Source organism: Lissotriton helveticus, chromosome 9 (genome assembly GCF_964261635.1).
Source record: "Lissotriton helveticus chromosome 9, aLisHel1.1, whole genome shotgun sequence".
Taxonomy (NCBI): domain Eukaryota; kingdom Metazoa; phylum Chordata; class Amphibia; order Caudata; family Salamandridae; genus Lissotriton; species Lissotriton helveticus.
Window position 1 is genome coordinate 614,484,197 of NC_136070.1, and position 21,023 is coordinate 614,505,219.

A 21,023-nucleotide genomic window follows, 5' to 3' on the forward strand; every position below is an offset into this window, starting at 1 on the left:
CATGGCAGAACACCTCCCCGGCAAGGACAATCAGATGGCGGATCTGCTCAGCAGGTACAGCCACCAAATGCACGAGTGGGAGATACATCCATCAGTACTCCACCCGTACTTCCAGCAGTGGGGTCATCCAGAGATAGACCTGTTCGCCACAAGGGAAAACGCCAAATGCCAAAGCTTTGCCGCCAGGTTCCCGCACCCACAGTCGCAGGGCAATGCGATATGGATGAACTGGTCAGGCAAATTTGCGTACGCTTTTCCCCCAGCACCTCTAATACCGCTGGTGGCACGAAAGCTAAAGCAACACTCGATGACGCTCATCCTGGTTGCTCCAAGGTGAGCACGCCAACCATGGTACACCACGTTTCTAGAACTTTCCGTGGTACCGCATCAAAGGCTGCACCTCACACCCAGACTTTTGACGCAGAGCCATGGCGACATTCATCACCCAGATCCGCAACAGCTCAACCTGGCGATCTGGCTCCTGAGGTCTTAGAGTTTGGCTACCTCAACTTGCCTCCAGACTGCATGGATATCATACGGGAGGCAAGAAAGCCCACCACCAGAGCATGCTATGCGGCAAAATGGAAGCGGTTTGTCATTTATTGCGTAGACCCACAACATAGACCCGCTTGACGCGTCTACGCACAACATAATTTTTATCTGTTACATCTTTACAAATGCAATCTAGCATATGCTTCCATTCGAATACATTTATCCGCCATAGCGGCTTATCTCCAAAACAGGCAGCATCTCTCCCTTTTCAGGGTGCCGGCCATTAAAGCCTTTCTAGAGGGACTCAAACGAGTCATTCCTCCCAGGACCCCACCAGCTCCTGAATGGAATCTTAATGTGGTCCTCACCCGACTGATGGGTCCACCTTTTGAGCCTCTACATTCATGCGAGATTCAGTTCTTGACATGGAAAGTGGCTTTCCTAATAGCCATTAAGTCACTGCGACGTGTTAGTGAACTCCAGGCACTAACTGTCCAAGAGCCATTCATACAAATTCACTCCAACCGGGTGGTGCTGCGCACTAACCCTAAATTTCTTCCAAAGGTGGTTTCGCAGTTCCATATCAATCAAACTATTGAACTGCCTGTGTTCTTCCAAAATCCTGAGACAGTGGCAGAAAGAATGCTCCACACTCCTGACGTCAAAAGAGCTTTGATGTATTACATTGATAGGACCAAAGATTTTAGGAAGACGAAACAACTCTTTGTTGCCTTTTCCGCACAACACAAAGGCAACCCCATTTCCAAAGCAGGTATAGCCAGGTGGATCGTTAAGTGTATTCAAATTTGCTATCAAAAAGCTAAGCGCACTTTAACGATCCCCCCCAAGGGCCCACTCCACCCGCAAGTTGGGGGCCTCCGTGGCTTTCCTTGGAAATATCCCTTTAGAAGACATTTGTAGAGCAGCCACATGGTCTACCCCACACACATTTACAAAACACTACTGTGTAGATGTGCACTCCAAGCAGCTGTAGGGCAGGCTGTTCTAAAAACACTTTTTCAAACTGCTGCAGCTGGCACAGGCGGCCGCCGCTAATGGAGGGACTGCTATATATTCTATGCACTAGATATGAATTCAGCAGCCCACATGCCTCGAACTGAATATGCTACTTACCAGTATGCATCTGTTCTTGGCATGTAGGGCTGCTGACATTCATATCGCCCGCCCTCCTCCCCGGCGCCTGTAGCGCCTGCAGCACTTACACTTACTCTTAGCATGGTCATCACTCACACTGTTACACTCCATCTTTGCCTCAATGGCTAAAAACAATCTGGGGATGGAGTCGATGCCCATGCGCACTGTAGTCCAGGGGAGGAGCCACCTATCTCGTGATACTTCGAAGACTCTTCCAGGACAACAATGTGCAATCATCCGGACCCAACACTAGGCGGCGATCTATGCACTAGATATGAATGTCAGCAGCCCTACATGCCAAGAACAGATGCATACTGGTAAGTAGCATATTCGTTCACCATAACTGTAAACTAGGGGTTGTTTTGCCCTCGATGTTCTGGCAAAACTCTGCCGACCGCTGCATTGCGGAGTATTTTCTCCTGCATGGCTCGCCATTTTTAAGTTGGCCAGAACAAGCGAAAATTTGCGTCCCCTAGCTTGATTTTTCTGGCACTAGAACACCACCCTGTGAGATTTTCTCAAAGAGGGTGTTTGCAGCAGGTAGCAACCATTCATGTTGAGAAAGCTGCCACTCAAGTAGAAAATCTACTTGAATGGCAGAAAGAAGCAGTTCCCTCTGGCGTGCCGTGTGAAGCAGTTCATACTGAATTTATGGCATGGAACAAACTAGATCCCTGCACCAAAAATCAGCTAAAGCAGCGCAGCGTGCTGAATTCTGCCCAGTCGCAGTATTTTGCGGAATTTTTCAGGTAACTCCACGGAATGAAACAGTCTTTTTAATGTATACAGGAATGCAACAAAGTCAAATTTACCTTGAGTATAATGTATAGCAAACATTACCTAGTATGTGTTAGGATCTTTACCCAATCGTTTAAATTACATTAAATGACACCTGTTTTTCATTTCGAGCAGAATAAATTGGTCTATTAACATATTAGGGCCATTATCTACTATAATGATTGAAACAAATAAAATATTAGTAGTCAAATTAGCCAAAGACCTTTCATGGAGGACAGTTCATAATATTCCATACCATTAAAGAGCATTATCCCGACACATTAAGGAAGACGGAGCTGTAGGAAGAAACAGTGCTATACTGTTAGTGATTTAAAGCTTCACACTCAAAACCATAGTAAAGTAATATAGTGGGAAATTAAGAATTGCATGGGTAATAATGACTGTAGGGACCATTTTTTAGGTCTACTTCTAGACATGCTGTTTACAATCAGTGGCTACAGCCCACCCATAGGCTTAACATTTGTTCCCTTCAATGACTATCTCCTATCCTTTGTTCCCGCTTGTCCATGGCATGCATGCTTTATGCCTCTTGTATTTTGCCCGCCCCTAGAGCATGGACCAAGTACTTGAAAAATGTATCTATTTGTGCTGGTTAGTATCCTTGCTTGTCAGTCACATTTTTCTTTGAGATGAATGGAAAATCCTGCCAATCGGAGATGGCCGCTACGTTCAGTAGTAGTTATGCGCACTTTTGTCAACTTCCTGCCACATTGAAGTTTTCCTGGCAAACCTTACATACTACTACAGGAAATGACCTAAAAGACATTCACAATGACAATGACAATATCTCAGGCATTGGCGAGATCTGTTGCCTTTGCCAATGCTTGTTTTTTGTGAATTAAGTACTTAGGGTAATACGGAAGACCTAAAAAATCTTTCTTTCTCTCAGCTGTTTTATTAAGATTTGAATCAAAAGCAACTTGATTCGGCAACTTGCCATAAAAATTCATAAAGTATCACCGTGCAATTATTTAAAATCGAGAATATGAGTAGTACTGACTAGAACTTACGGGGCACCAGGTCCCAATGGTGTCCCGTTTGCTCTCTATAAAAAAGAACCAGACTTTTGGTCGGCATATCAAACAGAGGTTTTTAACTAAGTTGTACAGACTGGGTTGATACCAAAGTCCTGGAGAGGGTCATTAATATCTCCTATTTATAAGAAGGGAAACTGGCAACTGCTGGAGAACTATCGTTTGATAACCCTGCAAGATACTGATGCAAAATTGTTTGCGGGGATTTTATTGTCAAGCCTAACAGATTGGGTAAAGGATAAGCAGAAATTGCCCCCGAATCAAACGGGATTCATAAAAGGTCTAGGAACTTCTACAAACATATTAGTCCTATCGGTATTAATGGATAAGGCAATTTCAGCAAAACAGCCCTTGTATCTTTGTTTTGTTGATTTTGAATAGGCTTTCGATTGTGTGAATAGACAGGGTCTGTGGGAAAAACTAAAAGAGCAAGAAATTTTAGACTTACTATTAAAATTGATTCAACTCTTGCATACTGATACTTGGATCAGGGTGAGGATTGGAGATGGTCGCACGCTAACAAAAGAAATACCTACGACCGGAGGATTAAAGCAAAGGTGCGTTTTGGCCCCGTTGCTTTATAACTTGTTTTTAGCAGATCTTTCAACCACGCTGAACGAAGTAAATGCACATCAGCCTAGCTTAGCTGATAAGCATATATATCCAATTTGTGTATGCATACAACGTTATACTTTTAAGTCAAACTAAAATTGGGCTGCAACGATTAATTGATCGAATATCAACGTATGCAAAAGAAAACGATATGGTAATAAATGAAGCAAAGACCAAAGTAATGGTAATTACAAAAAATATAAGACTTAAACATAAATATAAATGGTTATTGGAAGAAACACAATTAGAGCAATTCGAATGCTACAAATATTTTGGTGTTATATTTAATGACAATGGAAACTTCCTCCCGCAAAAAAAGGATATTTTTAGAAAAGCAAATGCTTTAGTAGCAGCATTTAGGATCCTACAGAAATCAGTAAGTGAGTTGTCTTTTCGCCCCTTCTTAAAGGTGATCTCAGCAAAATTGCTACCTACATTGACATACAGTAGTGAGGCACTAAATGGGAAAGATGCAGCGATCATTAATAATGCAGTTGCAAGAACTTATAAAATCCTCTTTTGTTTGCCTAGTAATGCTTCACAAGCACAAGTAACTCTGGAATTTGAGTTAAACAACCAGTTATATTTGAGGAAAGGTCAAGCCCTTAAAGTGTGGAACAGAATAAGAAATGATCGAGAAAATCAAATGTCCGAGCTACAATGGCATGAAGTAAATGACAATAGGAAACTGCAGGCCTGGACGTATTTAAAAGCAGCTATAGAAGAATTTGGTGTAATGCCTATCTGGGAAACTACAATTACTCAGTAAAGTTTTAAAATGGCAATCAACAAATTAACTAATCATCTATCGCTGATAAAAGATAAAGATATATTTGTAAAAAGAAAACATGATTGGCCAATTATCAATGGATTTATGAAAAAAGGTCCAAGAATATTTAGAAACATTGTGGTCGTTAAAAAACAAACATATCTTTATTAAAGCACGATTTGGCTTACTGCCGGGATTATGTAATTTACCTCCATGGAAGAAATGAGAAGAGGGTACCCAATGTAGGCTATGCAAATCCGAACAAGAGAATATTATACATTTACTGTGTCTTTGCCCTGAATTAGAAAACGAAAGGATAATTATACTTAAGAGACTATTTAACGATCGGGGAGTAAGGACATGTAGGCAAGCTTTGCTAGTATGTCTAAGCTCTGATGATATATCTATAAATCCTCCATTTGTAAAATTTTTATGGAGAGTGGGAAAAAAACTAGAGTAGTATAATTTGAAATCCGTATTTACTGTATTTTAAAAAATATTTATTGCATTTTATTAAGTATGTTAGCATATTTAAGATATGGTATCAATCATATATGTTTTTTTAAATCGTTTCTATTTGATCACATTTTATTATACTTTTTTGTAAGATTTTAATTAGTCAAACAAATAAATGAATTGAAATTGAATTGAAATTGACTAAAACTTACATAAAATATATATAAAACCAAACACAGTGCAAGTAACTGAGTAAAACTTTAAATATTAAAACACTTGATAAAAGTGAAAGTCAGGAAGGTGACAAGATGGGTGCGAGTGATAATACATTAATCCATTAAAATACCGCTTGAAGTAGTTTTTGCTGGATCATCCACATAGACAGGAGAAACCGCGAGATGGCAAAAACCACACATTGGCTACTGTTTGGCTTTAAGATTCTCAGTGCAACTCTAAGTTCTTGAGCCCCTATGTTACAATAGAGCGGTAAAGCCCATATGTTTTTTGTTAGGTACCGTTCAGCTGGGCAAAAAAATAAAACCAGCTTGATTTGTTCATTTTGATTAGTACAGAATGGGCAGTGCCTGTTTCTTGGCTTAGATGCTTTCCCCCAGCTAGCTGTGAATGGAGAGAGTGTCAGAGTCCCATATCTGAATTGCAGGTAGAGCTTCCTGGTTAGTTCTAGGCTCTATTTCATCCAGGAACTGCTCTGTCTCATAACCATCCTTCAGCATTAAAAAAAGGCGAGTCCCTATTGGACTTGCTTTGTAATAGACCCATTTTATAATGCCAATACACCTTCTTGATCTGATCTTTTGAGATCGCAAAGGCCTCCGCAGGAGTTTCCCACCGTCGCTAAAGCCAAATATTTGTATGGGTTAGCCTTGCATGCCGAAGCCACAGGAGATCACCTGCACCTGGCAGACATATTACCTTGGCAAGACCCAGCTGGTAGGGACTGAACTCGAGCATTGCCCAAACCCTTGTCCATAACAAAATGTGCCTTACACTGGCTTTGCCTGAAACTTTTTTTAGCTCCATGTCTAACATTAGGGGGAGCAGCGGGGTACTGATGGGGAGGCCAGTCATTTGCCACATAAAGCGATTTTCGACTACAGCTAAAGAGGACACCTTCCTATGCCCCCAAAGCTCAACGCCATACAGGGCTAATCCTAATGCCTGATAGTTATAAACTTGAAGTACCAGGGAGATTGGGTGAAATTGAGAGGCCTTATGCATATTTTATTACCTTCTAGTTCTGTATTGAAGATCATAAATGTTCGCCCCTTCATCATCTTCTCAAAAAAATTGAAAGGCTAAGGAGGCAAGTTTTAAGTATTTATCTATGTACTCGTTCCTTCTTTTCAATATGTGGACTGTGTCAGGGGAAGTTCGCTGTAATGCCAACCATGGGTGGTATTTTGGGTGGCATAGCTGTTAACTGGTCTCATGTCCCATGTGGCTGAGAGTACCTTCCATTATTGGGAGTTTTATAGACATTTCTATGCCATCCCATTGCAAAAAAGGTGGCGGTCAGTTCTGCTATGGACACTGGCTTTTTTTCTACTGGAGATGAAACCTTCCTCAGTCTCACCCGCAAAACATTAAAGTGTGACACATATGGACGGGGAAAACATGGAAAAGTCACAAACTGAAAATGTGCTTGTATTCAGAATTTAAAGCAATACAGGACATCATTCTTAAAAGTTTAATTATTATTCTCACTGTCAAAGAATGCAGCATCTAGCAAAGGGGAAGCTGCCTTTGAAAGCACTGTTGCTGGTGTAAGCTTTCCCCATAAGTCAATTGAGTGTGGCTCATAAAAAACTCTGGATTTGTTGTGGATCCAGGTGTGACTTTTGGCATTTATTGTGAATCCAAATTTGGGGAGGAGTACAATAACTTGTTGAGTGTGTGTTAGGCATTGCACATGGTTTGGCGTCTTTACCAGCCAGTTGTCCAGGTATTGGAACACTTGGATTTGGTAAATACTTGTGGAGCTGTAGTGTCTTCGAACTATAGTAGCCTGAATTGATAATCTATTCCACTTACCAAAACCCTCTGATTCTACCGGTGTGCCTGATGTATAAGGATGTTAAAGAATGCACTTTCAGGTTGAGTGTCGTCATGTAATCTCCGGTAGTCAGAAGTGCAATATCATCTAGTAGAGTAACCAACATGAAACGATCTAAACTGATGTAGTGGTTCAAAGCTCATACATTTAACAGCTTAAGGCCTTATTTAGAGTTTGGCATTTGGAATACTCCGTCCCAAACATGGTAGATGGCCGGTCGATGACAAATGCATAATGGCGTGTGGCAGCAGTTTTTAACCTTTTGACATCTGGGGACCCCCAGTGAATGACTGCTGGACACCAGGGACCCCACATAAGCAATTTCTAGGATTTGAACCTCAAAACAAAAATCTACAGAAACAAGTAAACGTCAAACAAATACATGCGTTCTAAAATAATTTCTTTAACAAACAGACAAAAGATATTAAAAAAATCAAAATTTTAATGGAAATGCTTGTTTCAAAATCTTTATTTCTAAAAGACAGAGCTATATTGTCGGCTCTAGCATTTAGCTTTATTGCTCCTAAAGTATTCTCTCTCTTTGTTGGTGTGTACTATTGGTTTAATTGAGGTCACCAATTGTTCATACTACTGTTTGCTGTACTTGAGCTGCTCCTACCAACCAACCTAAGGATACCAACTTAAGATGTTGCTTCCAATTTCAAATTCCGGCACATTTACAGAACATTTTAAAATTTTAAATCAATCTTTTTATGTATGTATAGATTATTAACCTGCGAATATTAGTTTTGTAAACAGTCACGGACCCTCCTGAGTAGGTGTCACAGACCCCAGGTTAAGAACTACTGAATGACCTATGGCACTCGTAATACTGTGACCGGGATATCAGTCTTGCTATTGAAGAAGTATTCCACCTACCAAACGCTACATAAGGCCCTTAGTGTCTTGTCCTTTTTTGGAAACAAGGTAGTATAAGGAACACATTCCCTTTTCTTGTTTATTTCTGTACACTACGTCGATAACCCCTTTTTGTAGACGTGCCTAAACTCTATGAGAAGGCTTAAATGGTTCTTGATGACATTGTGATACTGTGTTGGAAGATTTAAAAGACTGGGGTGAAACAACAAGCGGGTCACACATTATTACAGGTAAGTATTTTTTCCTTACTTTCAACCATGAATGAATTTCATCAACGCAATATTTGATAATTTTTTTGTCATTACATTTCAATTGCACTCGATAATTTCTTTATATGCACAATAGCTGAATTTTGCTGGTAAACCTCTGAAATTCCAGATCATGTTTCCAAATGACCTGAACTAGCAGGCGTGCATAGTTGTTAAGCAGCCAAGTGAAATGTTGGGGCACCCTGTAAATGATAGGCTGCACTCAAAATGAATAGGTCTTCGTTTTCACCCACTATCTTCTGTTTTAAAAAATTGACTGCAAGCAGGGAATGTTGCTATCAAGCTGAACTACTTTGTGATGCTTACAAGTTAAACCTGGCTTGGTGCATTGAGCATATGGTATTCTAGAAACTGATATAACTAGTTTAGCAATAGTAATGCTATTTGCTTCCGGTTCCAACAATGCCAGAATTCCCTTGAGTAAGTGAATATAAACACCTGTTATCTGAAAGGTCATGCTTCCATGTGTTGGTTTGTGGTGTCACTGGTGCTTGTTAACTACCTTTTGAGCCCAGCCTGGGGGCACTGAATAACATAGTGTATATCTTTCTGTAATCCTGTAAATAATTGTTTAAAAAAGTGATGCTTTTCTAATAAGGATCTTGTGGTTTTCTTCTTGTTTTCTTGTTGAAGAAACTCTTTGTTGTACCTGTAAGTGCTGAACAAGCCAAGATCCCATATGGCAGAGTCAACCACAACAAGTATATGGTGACAGACAAAGTTGCCTACATTGGTAAGAAAAACAGGAGCATATTACCATAACAGTCAAAGGAATATTTGTTCATAAGACAACACAGCCTGTTTCAGTACTTGATTTAGCAAACAAATCATAAAATGACCAAAATCAAACCAAACAATTGTTAATGTTTCCCTTATTTACATCCTCCAGTTTAGACATTCAAGTGTTAACCCCTTCTGACTGCTTTCATTGTGTACTGACTGTACAGAAATTCATTGGGTAAAATATAAAGAATGAAAAATGGATATGAAGAAAACCTATGCATTTCTCAGATGTACACAAGATGTTGAGTTTGCGAACAGTGATTATTTGACCCTTTTTTTTGCAATATGGGTGACTGTGGAATATGCAAAAATAGAGGTTAGCAGGGCATTGCGGGTAAGAAAACTTTGTGAGATTCACATGCAGCACCCCTTCCTAGCCTTCTCTAGGTGTTTAGTTCCCAGAAATACCTGGCATTGGTAGGTTTCCCTAGGTTCTATAACACTACCGTAGATTGGGGGTCAAAAGGGATAGTTTATAGACCACTAGGTGTACATTCCCTAATACATATTCAACAACACAAGGTATACCTATAGTCAAGGAAATGTGTAAATAAGCATTAGCAATGTCTCTCTCAAAAAATAACTACAAGTGAAACACAGTTTTAGGGGGAGACATCCCTTAAGGATAAGAACCCTCACTCACCCGAAGGTCGCATGCTTCATCATATGGGTCCTCCTTACCAATGTTGAAAACCTAGTCAACACTGGGAGCTACTACTTCGAGGTTATTTAAAGAAGGAGCTCAGAGATGCTTTGGTTGGTAAGAAATAGGATGATAATCCCATATGAGAGCTATAAGGTGTAGTGAGGTGTGCAGCGCTGTATGAAGAGTGAATGGTGAGGTTAAAACTATCTAGGTAGGATCACAAGATAACCTTTATTAATGTGTTCTACCTGACCGGGTTAAAAGAAGGACAGCACAGTGGTATGGATTTAAAACTACTGTCACTATGTGGTCAACATGTTTCAGCCTATTGATCACTACCCGTGTACCAGCGGCTTTCTTCAGGACCAGATTGACTATGTGATAATGCTGCTGCACTACTAAGTGAAAAACATAATAAAGATTTTTATACACCGGTATTCCTGCTTGTCTTTGTCTGTCAGGTCATACCCAGGTATCCTCAAATGTAGGATAGTCATGCCTCACCTCTACCTGGCAGATTGCTCTGGAAGGGCGCCCCGCACTATCCGTCGGTACCTCGACACCCACGAGAGCTAGCCCCGGGAGGTCGCTCTCGTGGGTGTCGAGGTACCGACGGATAGTGCGGGGCCTCCTTCCAGAGCAGTCTGCCAGGTAGAGGTGAGGCAGGACTATCCTACATTTGAGGATACCTGGGTATGACCTGACAGACAAAGACAAGCAGGAATACCGGTGTTGTATACAAATCTTTATTATGTTTTTCACTTAGTAGTGCAGCAGCATTATCACGTAGTCAATCTGGTCCTGAAGAAAGTCGCTGGTACACGGGTAGTGATCAATAGGCTGAAAAATGTTGACCACATAGTGACAGTGGTTTTAAATCCATACCACTGTGCTGTCCTTCTTTTAACCCTGTCAGGTAGAACACATTAATAAAGGTTATCTTGTGATCCTACCTAGATAGTTTTAACCTCACCATTCACTCTTTATACAGCGCTGCACACCTCACTACACCTTATAGCTCTCATATGGGATTATCATCCTATTCCTTACCAACCAAAACATCTCTGAGCTCCTTCTTTAAATAACCTCGAAGTAGTAGCTCCCAGTGTTGACTAGGTTTTCAACATTGGTAAGGAGGACCCATATGATGAAGCATGTCACCTTCGGGTGAGTGAGGGTTCTTATCCTTAAGGGATGTCTCCCCCTAAAACTGTGTTTCACTTGTAGGTATTTTTTGAGAGAGACTTTACTAATGCTTATTTACACATTTCCTTGACTATAGGTATACCTTGTGTTGTTGAGGTTTCCCTAGGTTGCATCCCAGCCCAGGCCCAATTACCTCACGTACCCCAATTGCTGATAGCTCCACATTGTGTGGCGGGAAAATGTATTGGCTATACAAGTGGGGTAGCATGTCACAGAAATGGCAGGAAGATAGGTGAGTTTAGACAGAATTTGAGCTTTGCAGATCATTGTGGGTAAGAAAGCTTCATAGGATCCATGTGAGTCATTACACCCTGGACTCCCCTTGATGTCTAGTTTTCAAAAATGTCTGGGTCCGGTAGACTCACTGAGGTGTTGATTCGGCAGGACAAGATCAAAATGCTGTCCCTGAACTAAGTTCTGCTGGCGGACAATGAGAGTGATTTGTAGTCATGCTGGATCTCCAGGACGCCTTCTTGCACCTGCCAATTCTCCCCACCCAAAGATGCTATTTGAGATTTATGGTGGGATCCCATCACTATCTATTCACAGTCCTGGTATTCTAACTAATGAGCGCACCTTCAGAAACCTGCTGGCAGTCGTGGCAGCTACACTGTTTGTGAGGAGTCCATATGTTTCCATGCTTTGGGAGTCCCACGGTCTAGTCAAAGGAACATCTTCAGCGCATAAGTCTTCTCTATGCTTTAGGCTATACTAACAACGCCCAGCTGTCTCACATCAATCCAATACAAACAGGAATGGACTAGAACTACATGAAGTCTTTTCCTCCGCATAGGATCAGGATGTTCGGGAGATGATTCTGAGATGTCTTACTTGGACATATAAACCGGTACTGCACCTCCTTTGTCTGCTTCAATGTATAGCCTTGTCCATCCAGTACACCACATGGAAGACAGCAGATGTGTCAGTCAGTGGAGTCTGAGGAAAAAAGTGCCTCCAAAATCAGGGAACCTCCTTGGATACAAATCTTGCAGTGCATTTATCTGAAACTGCACTGGTGAATGGACCCCTCCATCCTGTTGGTGGGTCATCCCCTCAGTCCCAGGGACATACTAGCCTCAGTCCCAGGGACAAACTTGCTTGATCATTGACTCCTGCTTGTTGTGCTGTGGTGCCCTTCTGGATGACATGACAGCACATTTTTGTAGGCTTAAATACTTACAAGCATGAAGTTATCATCTTCGGAAATCCATCATTATGGCCTGCACCAGCTCGACCTTCGATGCCAACCACATCCTCAGCACCGACCCAACCCTTATTGGAGCAAAAACCTAAGCCGCTTCAGTGCTGAAACCCTTGGCGTCAACCAGCTAGATAGACCTTGGCACCGGCACTGTGGAACCAATACTCCACAAACTACAGGGGAATGATTGATGCTCGGCAGAGACATTTGGTCCTCCATCCCCACACTTGCCGGATCCTCGCCATCCCTTCGGGTCTGCATCTGCTCAACCATCCAAACGTCAGCTATCCTTTGAGGATGCTTTGGACATTCCAATCCCACCAAAGCAGCGCAAGGCGGCAGGCTAGGCTTCTAGCCCCTTACCCTTCATGCATACATCACCCCACCATCTTCCTCAACCTTTACCTTCTCAGCCTGTTTCTCAAAGGGATCCCTCCTGACATTATACTTCAGGGGTCATTTCATTCTGACCCAGGTGATCTGGGGGGCACATTTGACACAACCCCGTAGGGCAACCCATGGGACTCTAATGTAATGATGATGGCCATAGTATAAGAGTGGAAAGTAGTTTATTAGCCCAACAGGGAGGCAAGTCGTTCTCTTCATAGACCATGTATCAACTGACACTCTTAACACATTACATTCTAAAAATGACCTGGTTGCATTCTCAACAAGGAATGCACACAATTAAAGGTGAAGATACAACAGACTCCTATAATGCTGACCCACCAAGGGATACAGATCCCGACTTATACTCTGCCCGGCCCTCATTGCAGAATGATTCCACGTCCTATCAGGAACTTATTGGTAGCATTTGCTGCCTGCTGTAAGGTGGATCCTCACACAGATCCTTTGGAGGAGGGCTACCTCTTTGAGCATGGGAAGATAGTGGGTGGAGGAGAAGGTTTCAAAGGCATCCTCTGCCACACAACTGACATTTTGCAAGACCACGTCCATGCTAGGGTCATAACTCCAAGGGTGGACAAAAAGTATAAGACCCTCCCCTACTAATCACATTTACATTTGTGGGCACCTCACATCTGACTCCCTCGTCACTACAGCCCGTAAGAGAGCCAACTTTCTGTCTACTGGTGATACCCCTCCACCAGACATGGAGAGTAAGCATAGAGCTGGTGAACTCAAAGCTTTATCAGCAGAAGAACTCGTAAAACAGTTGTTTATAGATAGAGTAATCTTTGGAACTCACTCTTGGTTTGTTTGTTTATCATTATCCAAAAGTAGTCTTGCTATTTCATGTCAACCAGTCTACTGTATTGTGTATTGGGTCCTGCTCTTCATTCTATGCACAGCAATCTACAGCAGCACATGCTGAAAGTAGATAATGTTACTGACCTTTAACAGTTTGAAGCTACCCACCGCCCTGCTATGACCTCTGTGTGACATGTGCTTTCATGGTTCACCTTACTTATTTTAAGTATGTATTTTCCTTATCAAGTACACAAACTTTATATTGATTCGCAGGTACACAAATGCTCTTACACTTTGGATAAAACACAATCCGTGGTGGAGTCTGTGTCCTGTTCATTATGGATTTCAGGGTAGGTATCATGCGTGACCTAGAAACCGAAAACACTTCTTCAAAGAAAAACAGCTTGCAACATCCTTGCCCCACACCAGATGGAGTATATGCAGTATATGAATCTACAGCGGAATATCCAATTGTTTTAATTAAGAAATGGTTCCTTATGTACATTTCTGGATTGTGTACTACAAATCAGATTGTATGTAACACTTTCACAATTGTGGCACTGGTACCAGTGTTTGTTTTATTACTCAATAGCAAAGCTCAACGTAGACTACATAAACACAGTTATTTTAAAAAACATAGCAACAGCTAGAATCAGTTGTTTGCTAGAGGAGTTTTGTTTTATGACGTTCAAGTTGGTAGTAAAAAGTTTCCATCCTGTGATGGAGTGACCTTAACACTTTTTTTTCATTTGATAGTCCTTTGATGCACATCTGATCCAGCCTTAGCTCTGCAGGTTTGTGAAGTGTGGTTTGTTCTTAAAAAGGAATAACACTACGAGGTCTTGTTAGGTTCACCACTGCCCCATGCCTACCCATTGCTGAAATCTCAGGAAAGTAAATAAATATTTCACTATGGTTTTCCCAGCATTGCATGAAATGTGGTCTCAACAGCTGAACTAAAACAATGAAAATAAACAGAAAAGTGTTAACACTTGCCATTTTCCGGAGCACCATGCATACATTTGCGGGAACCCCTTTACGTCACCATACACAATTGAACATAAAAACTACTCTCCCCCCCACCGTTTTCTGGCTGTGTATACAAACAAAAATGATCAGCGCACTACTTGTGTTCCTGATGCACTTCGCAGATCCAGCCCATCCCCGGCCTTTTCTGGTCTCCTAGATGTGCCCAAGGATGCTGGATTGCACTATAGTGTTTTCGTTTGAAATCTTTCTATAAGATGCAGCCATATGGTGTTTAGAAGGCATCCATTAGCAAACACCTATATGTTCTTTTTCACTACATGACTTTTACAATTTACTCGTCCCAAAAACATTATTTTTTCTTTAAAGTGCTGGTTGAGGCTTTCTCCAATGGAGCCAACAAACTGCCTTCAGTGACTTTCTACTCATTTGCTCCGCTTCATATGTTTATTATCATTCTGTCAGTCCTTATCCATTAACTTGAATATATATGCTGGGATTTCTGAGTTTGAGCTGCTGGAGGTGATGAGGCTTGTAGCACGGCAACTGAAGGTGCTTTATTCCAGCTTCTCCATTTGTTTTTTCCAGGTACATCCAATTGGTCTGGAGACTATTTCCTTCGTACTGCCGGATCAGCCCTTGTTGTGAACCAAACAAAGTCGGAAACTGGAGAGCGCACTATTCAGCAACAGTTGCAGGAGGTCTTTGAGCGAGACTGGAACTCCAACTATACCCGAACATTAGACAGCCCAAACACCGGTCAAGACAAATGCAAAATTCAGTAGTGGAAGTCATCCAACAAACTCCCAGATCGTAACAATCAGTTCTAATCATCTCCTTCATAACTGATATAGCACCACATTTGTTAAGTAACTGACCACTAAGCATTAAAGTTGCCATAAATCCATTTATTGCTGCAGTGAAAGATACAACTGTGTATGCAGTTAGCTTCATATAAGGATTTCTGTTGCCTTGCACGAGCGTGCAGCCTAACATACCGCTCCACTCTGGAAAAAGTTCTCAGGGTTATCAATGTATTTTCAAATTCAGAACACTTTCTGTTTATTGTACAATTCTTTTTTGTGGGATTTAATTAAGGTTGTTTTGTAAAACTGTAGTAGTTGGGTGAAAGCAATGATTTCTTTGTTTTTAAGTTTTTCATGCTCAATAGATGAGACTTGGTTCAGAATTTCTTCCGTAGGAAGCATTCTAGTGTAATTATCAATACCATGCTCTCCTTACTACTGATCTGATGACAATGTATCACTTTTGTTAACCACTGCCATGCACACACCGCCTTGCTTGTATAGTGCCCTAATTTTTTAACATTTTATTTAGAATATAATAATATTTGTTGTGATGGTTCTTATTTCCACGCCTTGATGCCCAAACCTTTAGGCATGCAGTTTCTATATTTACAACTCTCACATGCAAGATAAAAACATGAGGTGTCATGTCTTTTTCTTAGCAGTTGTGCATCTTCTGTGTTATTCACAGGTGGGTTTCCCATTTGTTTATTTCTGAACTCTCTTTTAGTGTTTGTGCAGCTTTAATTGTGATGTTTAATTTAAAGCACATTTTGAGGATTGTCCGTTCCTTTTAGATAGGCATACGCACCCACGTAGAGCTGAAAGGCCCATTTAAACTGCTCATATACCTTCGAAGTGGGTGTTTTTAAAAACGTTCACAATTTCAATGCTTTGGATTCGGTGTATTAGGAAGTTGAAAAGCATTATTGCCTGATCCAAAAGGAAATCTCTCAGTGAATAGTCTGGGGGATAGAGGTACACAATCCTTTGGCTATAGGAAACCCTGCGATTTGCAAAATCACAGAGTTTGCAACCTCAAAGGGGCTTTTTCATGTAGCAAATCAATTTTGTGATTCAGAAAAGCCTGTTCCACTCTCAAAATTTGTTTTGCGGTCCATTCCAAATCAAAAACAGAAGGGTACATGAAATGGGCCTCCCCCTTCTTATTGCGAGTCACAACGGTGTTCATGGATGGTTTGAAACTGGTGTTGTAGTCGCAAACCATTCATCAGTTACCAACACCTCTTTGAAGGTGGTAACTGACTCACCAATTTGAAGGTGTCCCATTGGCAGCCTCAAAGACACTAGGCAGTGATCCAGGGGACAACTGGCTGCTCCCCCAATATTTACCAAAATGAGAAAAGGTTATTTTTCATTTAAAAGCAGTACTAATTCCCTTAATCAACACATTAGATTCCTAGTATGGAAATAGAATTGCAGGTTTCCATTCTCTTGCCTTGAAAGGCGTTTCACTCATAGCTCATTCTAAAAAGCTAATTGAACACTAGCAGTTGAAACAAATCCTTGGATCAAAACCGCTTATTAAAAAGTAGCCTACTGAGAAAATAGTGCTGGCTATAGTACTTGCTGGTCTGCACATAGCCAAGTGTCAAAGCCTGTTGTTTGATCATTTACTAAATGTATTATCTCTTAAATCCTCCATGTACCTGTTTCTTAATGTTCTGTTTTCAAGTTAAGCTGTTTTTCAATCAGCTGTTTGTGTAAGTTATTAATAATGCATATTAGTTCATGGGCTAAATAAATTCAGATTAGTCTACAGGTCGGATAACATTTGTGCATCTTATTTGGAGTACATCCACCAATGTGGTTAACATGGCAGTGTTAGCTTTACAACTACATTTGTTTTGTTTTTTATTCGGGGGTTCACAGCACCATCAAGTTATATGCAGGACTACGTGCAGCCTTGAAAGAGCATCATGTTCAACAATATTGCGTTTTCTGCTTTGCATACAGGGTTTTTAAAACTTGGATTTGACATCACAAAAACAAGCTTAAATTGATGCTCTCATTGGTTGCCTCTGAATCTGATGCAACCATTTTGCTAGCTGGTGACAGGAAATGACATCTAAATGCCTTAAGATAGCTACAAAAAAAAAATCACTTTTCGCTGGCTATAGCTGAACAAGTGCATCCCATACATTCTTAAGTATATAAATGCTTGTGTTGGGGAGGACTTTTAGTTCTGGCATTGAGCAGATTCCTTAAAGAAAACTCAATACATTAACGGAGGTGGAATTGTATTTAAGTAAAGGAAGCTAAACAACAATTGTGAGTCAGTCGCAAGAACCTCTTTGCTTGTGTGCCCCTTCCAAAGTATGAATCATTGCTTATTATAAATATTGGGAATTTTGCCTTGTGTGGTAGGACAGTCATGGAGGATAGAAAGCCACATTGGTGGCTTCCTTCCCTTATGTTTTATGCCAGAGCAGGAGTTACTTTTTGTGCACTTTAGGTTTGGTAAATGTATATGCCCTTTTATGTTACTTTACGCTTTTCTTAACCAGCTAAAGTTGTCCAGCTCACAAGTCAATGCTAATCGAGGTTATGTGGTTATGAGCTAACTCAAAAGATTTCTCGTTCCATACCTTGTTTTTTCTTCTCAAGCATGCCTTTTCCATATTTCCGTAGTGTGCATTTATAGGGTATATCATTATAACCAAACTTCCAATTATCATATTTTTTGTTTTTGTTTTGATCTTTAGAGCTTTACGCAATGACATCTAAATGCCTTAAGATAGCTACAAAAAAAAATCACTTTTCGCTGGCTATAGCTGAACAAGTGCATATAAATGCTTGTGTTGGGGAGGACTTTTAGTTCTGGCATTGAGCAGATTCCTTAAAGAAAACTCAATACATTAACGGAGGTGGAATTGTATTTAAGTAAAGGAAGCTAAACAACAATTGTGAGTCAGTCGCAAGAACCTCTTTGCTTGTGTGCCCCTTCCAAAGTATGAATCATTGCTTATTATAAATATTGGGAATTTTGCCTTGTGTGGTAGGACAGTCATGGAGGATAGAAAGCCACCTTGGTGGCTTCCTTCCCTTATGTTTTATGCCAGAGCAGGAGTTACTTTTTGTGCACTTTAGGTTTGGTAAATGTATATGCCCTTTTATGTTACTTTACGCTTTTCTTAACCAGCTAAAGTTGTCCAGCTCACAAGTCAATGCTAATCGAGGTTATGTGGTTATGAGCTAACTCAAAAGATTTCTCGTTCCATACCTTGTTTTTTCTTCTCAAGCATGCCTTTTCCATATTTCCGTAGTGTGTATTTATAGGGTATATCATTATAACCAAACTTCCAATTATCATATTTTTTGTTTTTGTTTTGATCTTTAGAGCTTTACGCAACATAATTTGCTCTTCAATTGGAATCATCCTTGATGCCTATATTAATGTATATCTTGATAACTGCAGAAGCTACCCTTATGTCTAACAAGGACAGGGTACGTAATTATTAATAACACAAGTCCTTCTATGTATCATTTAGTAAATTGTTCGAAAAGAATTAATGATTGTTAATTAATCTAATCAAACTAACAAAGAAAAATGTTAGGAGAGTCAAGAACCATAATTTAAAGTATCATACAAAAGGATCTACAGCAAGCAAATGTTATGCTCTGTGAAAAACAGTGAACACACGTTGCAGCTGGGTGCAGTGGTAAAGACATTAACATGATCATAAACAAGGCAGTAAACAATGAGATGATCAGCTAAGGGGCTAATACAGCAAGAAACTAATCATAGCGATAAACAAATCATGTATTTTGTATCAACAGCTCCTAATTGACCAAATTTAAGTAGACTGTCTTTGCGCCCACTAATGTTGACAACATTTCGATCCTTAGAAGAAATGGGTGGGCGCAAAGACAGTGTACTGAGAATTTGCTCAGTTAGGGACTGTTGATCAAAAGTACGTGATTCGTTCATCACTATAATTAGTTAATTGATGTGTTAGCCCTTCGGCTGACCAGCTCATTGTCTACTGCCTTATTTATGATCACGTTATTGTCTTTATCACTGTACTCAGCTTCACCGTGTGATACCTATAAGAACCTGTGTTGTTCTTAATTACATTTTTGTATTTGGCGTTAAAGCATTACCATGTAATCTTATGGTGTGCTTCACTTGGTACTGGCAGGGCCATCTCCTCTTCAGTCATTGTGTTTTTTATATTGATTTCTGCTGGGGACATAGATTTAAAAAAAACAATAGCGCTCCACAGTGGATACTGAAAATGTTGCATCCGGAATGGGGTACGTATTGTAACTTTTTAAATGTACTGTGAAAGACACATCTTCATGGGTCAAATAAAGAAATAAAGGTTAAGATTTATGTGTGTGTTGTTTTTTCAAATGTTTAGATGTTTAGATTGGTCATTTGACTGTATAACATTCAAAAACACTAAGCTCTAATGCGAGTGGTGTAAATGCTGATGCATTTAATATCAAAATTCCAGCTCTCTCATTAAAGCCACACTCTGTGTTTCTCACCCGTTTCCCCCTGACATTTCAGTAGATAAATTGTGGTGACCTCTTTTGTAGGGAAGCTGGCAGAAAATGAGGGAATTACCAAGGGAACCTGGTGAATAATATTAATTTCTATAGCAGGTCCTAAAATATCAGGGGACAATCATGATCCCACTTTGAATTGCTAGGCCATTCTGCATAACAAAGTCACTGATGCAGTATTAGCACATAAGCCAGATTGGAGCCTTAAGTGTTCGTCATGTGTACCTCCACCCAAGACTTTTAATACCAGGTATGTGCTGCCTTTTTTTCTTCATGCCCATTACAGTGGTCAAAAGGAGCTTTTGAAATGTGTCTACATGCACAGACCTGTCCTCCTGAGCATTTCTAATAAAAATGAACTAAAATGGTATTAAAACTATTTTACACCAAATGTAAAAAGTGTTATGAGAATATATATCTGAAATCACAAAGGTTTATACATTTTTACATCTAAGACACATCTGATTTCCAAAACATCCTTCTTAAAATCTAATGCACATATCCTATCATTCGTAAATCCTATATCATTTTTAATATATTTGTTGGGAGTCAAAACAGTAGTGGTCCTGTAGTCTTTATTTTCATTATCTGTATATCCTGTGCATTTAAATCTTCAGAGACTCCTCTTTTACATGTGAAATTAAGACGCCTTCAATTAACGAAGGAGTCTGTCATGAGGATTCTCCTGTATCATTTTATTCTGCTCCACTGAAGCAGTGGAGTGTCTGAGCATTCACCAGAGAGTCTGTGTCAGCTTACAAAGTACTCTGTTTAAAATACATTTGTAGTCACATAGGAAATAATGAAAAACAATTTTCTCAACAAACAATTCTCATAAAACACAAAGGTCCTTGAGAAATGCAGTTCTAACAGGAAGATTTCAGACTGCTTGCCATTTATCATTATCAATAGTTGCTTGGTTTTCTTCCTTTCTCACATCTCGTTATACCTTAAACAAACCATTATTCACTGATCTTGACAACACAATGGAGAGTGTGTAGTATTTATAACTAATCTTAGGAGAACATCAGTGTAGCGTCAGCTTCCTTATTGGCTCCCAGACTCTGGCAATTGATTACAAAAGTAAATGAGCGATAAATGCTCAATCTTTGAA

General features: G+C 40.2%; 1 protein-coding gene across 2 annotated transcripts in view; it reads left to right on the forward strand.

Annotated features, from left to right (window-relative positions):
• Window positions 1–19,729, forward strand: part of PLD3 (phospholipase D family member 3) — a 231,615-nt gene extending 211,886 nt beyond the window's left edge. For both annotated transcript variants that reach the window (XM_078660655.1, XM_078660656.1), the window contains exons 11-13: window positions 9,172–9,271; window positions 15,159–17,629; window positions 18,265–19,729. In XM_078660655.1, the coding sequence (XP_078516781.1) occupies window positions 9,172–9,271; window positions 15,159–15,355 (297 nt within the window). In that variant the 3' untranslated portion in view covers window positions 15,356–17,629; window positions 18,265–19,729. The remainder of the gene's footprint in view (window positions 1–9,171; window positions 9,272–15,158; window positions 17,630–18,264) is intronic.
• The last annotated feature ends 1,294 nt before the right edge of the window (window positions 19,730–21,023 follow it).